The following is a 6,000-nucleotide window of genomic DNA, read 5'->3' on the forward strand; positions in this document are numbered from 1 at the left end:
GCAAGGGCTCATGGGACTGATATACAACCAAACGCACCCCCCCACACACACACACTGCAAAGGCTCATGGGACTGATACATGACCAAACACCCCCCTCACACACACAGTAAGGGCTCATGGGACTGATACACAAGCCAGCTGTGGTGTCCTGTGTCTCTGTGGTAAATACCTGGGCGGCTGTGAGAGTTTTTATTTAACCTCGGGTTCCACCCCCCGCCCCCCCCCCCAGATGCCGACGCCAGACCTGGGGCAGCGCTGTAGTTCGGGGTCTCCATCATGGTCAATGTGACGTCCGCTGAGGCGCCGGGGCGGGGCGACGTGCGGTACAACGTGCTGGCGCTGCTGTTCGGCGTGCCCCTCATCCTGGTCATCATCCTGGGGAACATCCTGGTGTGCCTGAGCGTGCTGACCGAGCGCTCGCTGAAGACCGCCACCAACTACTTCATCGTCAGCCTGGCGGTGGCCGACCTGCTGCTGGCCGTGCTGGTGCTGCCGCTGTACGTCTACTCAGAGGTCAGCCTCGTCACGTCATCGTCAGCTCACGCCAGCCGCGCCCAACTGCAGTCTACACCACAGTCTACACCACGGCGCAGACTGACTATTTAAGCAAACTCAAGTTTAGGCCAGGCTTGTGCTAACTAACCGTACTCCCCGTACAGCTCTATCCCCGTCCCTGACAGCAAGCCCTGCCTTCAAGGTGTAATACTGAACCAACATCAAGAACCAATTGTTCATCAAATATTTATCCCAGACATTTACATGGAAGATAAATATTGCTAGCCATAGGCTTACTCCACACAATTAGGGTTGAGGTGGCACAGCAGAGACCCAAGAACACAGCACACCTGGCAACTCCACCGGAGAGAGAAAATGAAATAAACTGAGAAGGCATTTTGAAGTCGTAACGTTGGCATGTTTTACCTGAACCCACGCTAACAGACTGTGTCCTGACTTGACGACCACGCTTTGTGCTTGTGCTCAGTTCCTCGGCGGCGTATGGACGCTGAACACGTACATCTGCGACGCCCTGATGACCATGGACGTGATGCTCTGCACCGCCTCCATACTGAACCTCTGCGCCATCAGCGTTGACAGGTGAGGGGGATTCTCAAGCTGTGCGGGAGCGTTAGATAAAGTCTCCGCTTGAATCCAGTTTGTGTCGAATGGTCTTTTTGTGTTCTTGGAAAAGGAGAACTGGGGCATAGGAATTATGTAATTGCCACGGCAAGTCCAGAAGAAGCATCTTTAAACTTTGTTTGACTGCCTCTTCCGCCATTTTAATCATGTTTGATGAGGAGAGCAGGACATTCGGCTCATTTGAGCTGATGTATGCTTGTAAAAATGTTACTTTAGCCCGCACTCACACAGCGCGCAATAAAGAGAATTAGAGAGAATGTTTACTTAGAGCTTGGAGCCACTTCCTTAGCTATGCATTTCTAATGCGGTACTGTCAGGAAAATACACCCTTCACTCCATCTGTCACTCGTACGGTTTCTAAATCACAGTTAAGAGGCACAGACTAATTTCCTTCTGTTGTAAAGCACAACATCCAGTTAAATAATTGTCTTCTTTCAACAAAGACGATAGGCAGGGAGACATTGTTTTTGTTATTGTTCCTAATTTGGCTCTCTCTCTCTCCCCACCTCTCTCTCCCTCTCTCTCTCTCTCCCCCCCCCCTCCCTCTCTCCCTCCCCCCTCTGTCTCTCTCTGTCTCCCCCCTCTCTCCCCCCCCTCTCTCAGGTACATAGCGGTGGTGGTCCCGCTGAAGTACAACCGGAACGAGTTCAGCGCGCGGCAGCTGGTGCTGATCTCGGCCACCTGGGTGCTGTCGCTGGGCGTGGCCAGCCCGGTCATCTTCGGGCTGAACCAGGTGCCGGGGCGCGACGCCAGCGTGTGCCGGCTGGAGGACGACAGCTTCGTGGTGTACTCCAGCGTGTGCTCCTTCTTCGTGCCCTGCCCCGTCATGCTGCTGCTGTACTACTGGATGTTCCGGGGGCTCCGGCGCTGGAGCGCGGGCCGCCGCTCCCACCTGCTCCGGCCCGACCGCCGCTTCTCCCTGGGCCTGGCCGGCCTGCGCCGCCACGGCAGGTCAAAGGTCAAGTACCTGATGCCCGGCCTGGGCCCCGGGGCCCCCGCAGAGCCGGCGCCGTCGGTGCTGCTGTCGGGCCTGCCCGGTCTGTCGGGCCTGCCGGGGCTGCCGGGGCTGCCGGCCCCCGAGAGCGACGCCGACCCGGTCACGGGCCAGATGGACAGCGCTTCGGACGCCGAGGGGACCGAGAGGGCCCGGCACGGGGGCCCCCGGGAGAACGGGCTGAGGGCCCGCGGCTCGGCCAGGAGGGCCCGGGTGAGCGGCCGGGAGCGCAAGGCCATGAAGGTGCTGCCCGTGGTGGTAGGTGCGTGTCACTGCGGGGCGGAGTCACGGGCGGGGGCAAGGGCGGAGTCACTGTGGGGCGGAGTCAGGGCGGGGTCAAGGGCGGAGTCACTGTGGGGCGGAGTCAGGGGCGGGGTCAAGGGCGGAGTCACTGTGGGGCAGAGTCACGGGCGGGGGCAAGGGCGGAGTCACTGTGGGGCGGAGTCAGGGGCGGGGTCAAGGGCGGAGTCACTGTGGGGCGGAGTCAGGGGCGGGGTCAAGGGCGGAGTCACTGTGGGGCGGAGTCAGGGGCAGACACTGGCACACTTTATCTCACAGCAGCGGAGATAGGGGAGACAGAGACCAGGCTGAGTCACAGCCCCCCTAGCAGATAAAGTCAGATAAAGGCGGGGCACGTGAGATCAGAAACACTTTCACAGTCTCGTTTAGCCAGGGGGTGGCGGCCTTAGCAGCGCAACAGCGAGCAGCACGGGGGAAGGAAGGATCCGGAACAGGCAGCGCTCCTAAATGACAGTTGAGTTTACGCCAGACGACGTTCTCCCGTGCTTTTCCGGGCGTCGTCACGGGTCCCGCGTGCCGGCGTGTAACAGAGAGAGGGAGGCGCGAGCCAGAAAAGGAGCAGACGAAGGAGGCGCAGATGGCGGATTAGCCGAGCTGACGGAGGAAGGTGTCGGCGCTTAATTAGGAGCTGAATGGCGCTGTGTCTGCACTCTGAATGAGTCAGGCAGCCGGTCTGAGAACGCCAGCCGCACAGTGCTGGAACAGGGGCTACAGCCGGTTCCAGAGCTGTGGATTAAACTGCACTTCGTTTTTATATAAAAATCTACAGTTTTCAGAATCGCAATTTCGGCCTAAATGAAAACTGCGTGAGGCTTTTTGGCTAAAATTGTATTAAAATTGAGCAAAAAGAGATTGGGAGCCATCTGTTCCTTTAGAAATTTCTATTTAGGAAATTATTTTTAACTGCTGTAGCAGAGACACTTAAGACACTTTATATGTGTGCGTGTGTGTGTGAGTGTGTGAGTATGTGTGTGCGTGCGTGTGTGAGTATGGTTGTGCGTGCGTGTTTGTGTATGTGCGTGCGTGCGTGTGTGAGTATGTGTGTGCATGCGTGTGTGTGTGAGTGTGTGTGTGTGTGCGTGTGTGTGTATGTGTGTGCGTGCGTGTGTGAGTATGGTTGTGCGTGCGTGTGTGAGTATGGTTGTGCGTGCGTGTGTGTGTATGTGCGTGCGTGCGTGTGTGAGTATGTGTGTGCATGCGTGTGTGTGTGAGTGTGTGTGTGTGTGCGTGTGTGTGTGAGTGTGTGAGTATGCGTGTGCGTGTGTGTGTTCATGTGAATGTGTGTGCGTGCGTGCGTGTGCTTGTTGCCTTGCTCTGCTCTGGTTTCCAAGGTGAGAGGCTGTCATCTCATGGCCGTATCATTGTCCCCTCATTATCCGTGGACTTCCTTTGATCCTCAGCACAGAATTTTAAAGAGCCACGCTCAATTTACCCCAAGTGAAGATCCCAGATGGGGATGTGAGCTTGCTGTAATTCTACTAGCGAATACACACACACACACGCATATGCACATAAATGTGTCCTGAAATCGACCATGGCTCGATCATTCTATACTAAACACTGGGGGCATGACGCTCAGCAATTATATGAAACCTTACGGTAGAAAATTTTGGCCAATAAACACAGGAAGAAAAAAAATGCCTTGGCATGAGTTTTAGCTTCAGCATTTCCTATGCCTGGAAATAAAAGTACAGCATGTTATTTCAGCACAAGCTTTTGTTTCCAAGGCCTTTGTTTTTAATTGTGTATTCGTATGTGTGCTATATAAAAAAAAAAGAATATCGTATAAAATGTATCAGCAATTTAGATCCTATGGAACATTAGCCCTGACTACTCCAGTGAAACTCCAGTCATCCGTTAAACAGGGTTAAAACTGAGTGCTCCATTTGTATGAGAGAGACCACACAGAGGTGACGTTCCCCCTCTCCTCCCCCCCCCCGTGCCCGCCCGCAGGTGTGTTCCTGGCCTGCTGGACGCCCTTCTTCGTGGTCCACGTCACCAAGGTCCTGTGCGCGTCCTGCAGCATCGGGCCGACGCTGATCAGCGTGGTGACGTGGCTGGGCTACGTCAACAGCGCCGTCAACCCCATCATCTACACCGCCTTCAACACCGAGTTCAGGACCGTCTTTCACAAGCTCCTGTGCTGCCAGACGTGAGCGGTCGGCCCGGTCCGGCCCGGTCCGGCCGGCTCGCCAGCTCCCGCCTGTGCCGGAAAGAGCTGGAAAGGGTCGCGGTTAAGGAGCAGATTTCCCACAATGCCTTAGTCTTGAACTGAAAGACGTCAAATGCCAGTAGTAAAAATGCACTATATGGCACTGGTCCAACTGTATGGAGTTCATATCTGTAAATTACTGCTTGAGTACGGTAGAGTCTACATCAAGCTCAGCCCATAGCCCAGAGGCATAAAAACCTGTGAATATGTGAATATGTGTAACGTCCGTGTAGAATCTGTGCAGTTTTTCATATTAAAAAAATGAAACGGGAAAAAATACATTAAAGTACATGAATTTTAAATGAAATACATTTAAAAAAAACGTTTTTTTTTTTTGTTTACCCGGGAATACAAAAAATGGACAATTTATGACATTGTTTCTTTACGTAACACATACTGCTTCCTAAAGGATTTGGCTCCCCTGGCAACAGGGACAAATGGATGACTGCCTGGGATACAGCATTTCAGTTGAGAACAGAGCTGTATTTCATACTACATGCTCTCACGCGCCACAGGGGCGATTGCCTCCAGGAAGAGGAACGGTACCCTGACAGAATGCACATCGGGGGGCTTCTGACGTCGCGTGGACACCGAAAACATTCCGGTTCATCGTGTCGAGTGAGCAGCCGCGCTGAAGAGCCGCAGAGTCTGTGTGAAGACGTCATCATTGCAGTCTGTGTGAACTGTGCTCTTTTGTCAATGGTGGAAAACAATAAAGAGGAAATTAATCCAAAACTGCAATGCAAGTTTCCACACTTTTGTTTCTGAGGCAGGAAAGCACTGAAGTCCTAATAAATCTAAATGAGCAATTAGAACATGGAGCTTAATGATGAGAGTCGGCTTTTGTGCCCATCTGGATTGCCCGTTTTCTAATTGGTGCGGCTGCACACTTTACACTTCAGACAAATCCCTTTGAATATGGGAGCTGGCATGCGCCGTGGCAGGTACCGATGAGAAGGCATCGGGCGCAGGGACGGGCCCAGTGACTCTGCGGGTGCACTCCTAATGCAGACTAATGCTGCCCGTAAACCTGGCGAGCGCTAGCTATCCAGCGCAGCACTCAGAGCTTCTCAGTCAGGTGAATATAGTAATACGTTTTTAATCACAAAGCCATCTGCCGGGGAGGAGGAGTTAGGTATGCGGGGCATTTGGTTTTGGGATGGGAGATGGCTGGGGAACGTTAACTCACCAGCTGTGAGGCAGAAAGTCCATTGGTAAGCATTTATAATTCTGGATTGTTTAAAATTTCAGTTTACTCACAACCATTTTTCTCTGTCTTTCTTCCTTGTAATCCATCTCAGCCATTTTGTTTAACGTCGTTCTTCTTATTCATTAATAAAGAGGTCCCACAATGAT

The 6,000-nt window shown here is 53.3% G+C and overlaps 1 protein-coding gene across 2 annotated transcripts in view; it reads left to right on the plus strand.

Annotated features, from left to right (window-relative positions):
* Positions 1–5,385, plus strand: part of LOC135245657 (D(4) dopamine receptor-like) — a 13,630-nt gene extending 8,245 nt beyond the window's left edge. Inside the window, exons 2-5 of one of the 2 annotated variants that reach the window (XM_064318856.1) lie at positions 231–514; positions 984–1,096; positions 1,742–2,390; positions 4,386–5,385. In XM_064318856.1, the coding sequence (XP_064174926.1) occupies positions 278–514; positions 984–1,096; positions 1,742–2,390; positions 4,386–4,472 (1,086 nt within the window). In that variant the 5' untranslated portion in view covers positions 231–277 and the 3' untranslated portion in view covers positions 4,473–5,385. Of the gene's footprint in view, positions 1–230; positions 515–983; positions 1,097–1,741; positions 2,395–4,385 lie in introns of both variants that reach the window. The other variant, XM_064318855.1, reaches the window with a different exon arrangement.
* The last annotated feature ends 615 nt before the right edge of the window (positions 5,386–6,000 follow it).

This window comes from Anguilla rostrata, chromosome 19 (genome assembly GCF_018555375.3).
Source record: "Anguilla rostrata isolate EN2019 chromosome 19, ASM1855537v3, whole genome shotgun sequence".
Classification (NCBI taxonomy): domain Eukaryota; kingdom Metazoa; phylum Chordata; class Actinopteri; order Anguilliformes; family Anguillidae; genus Anguilla; species Anguilla rostrata.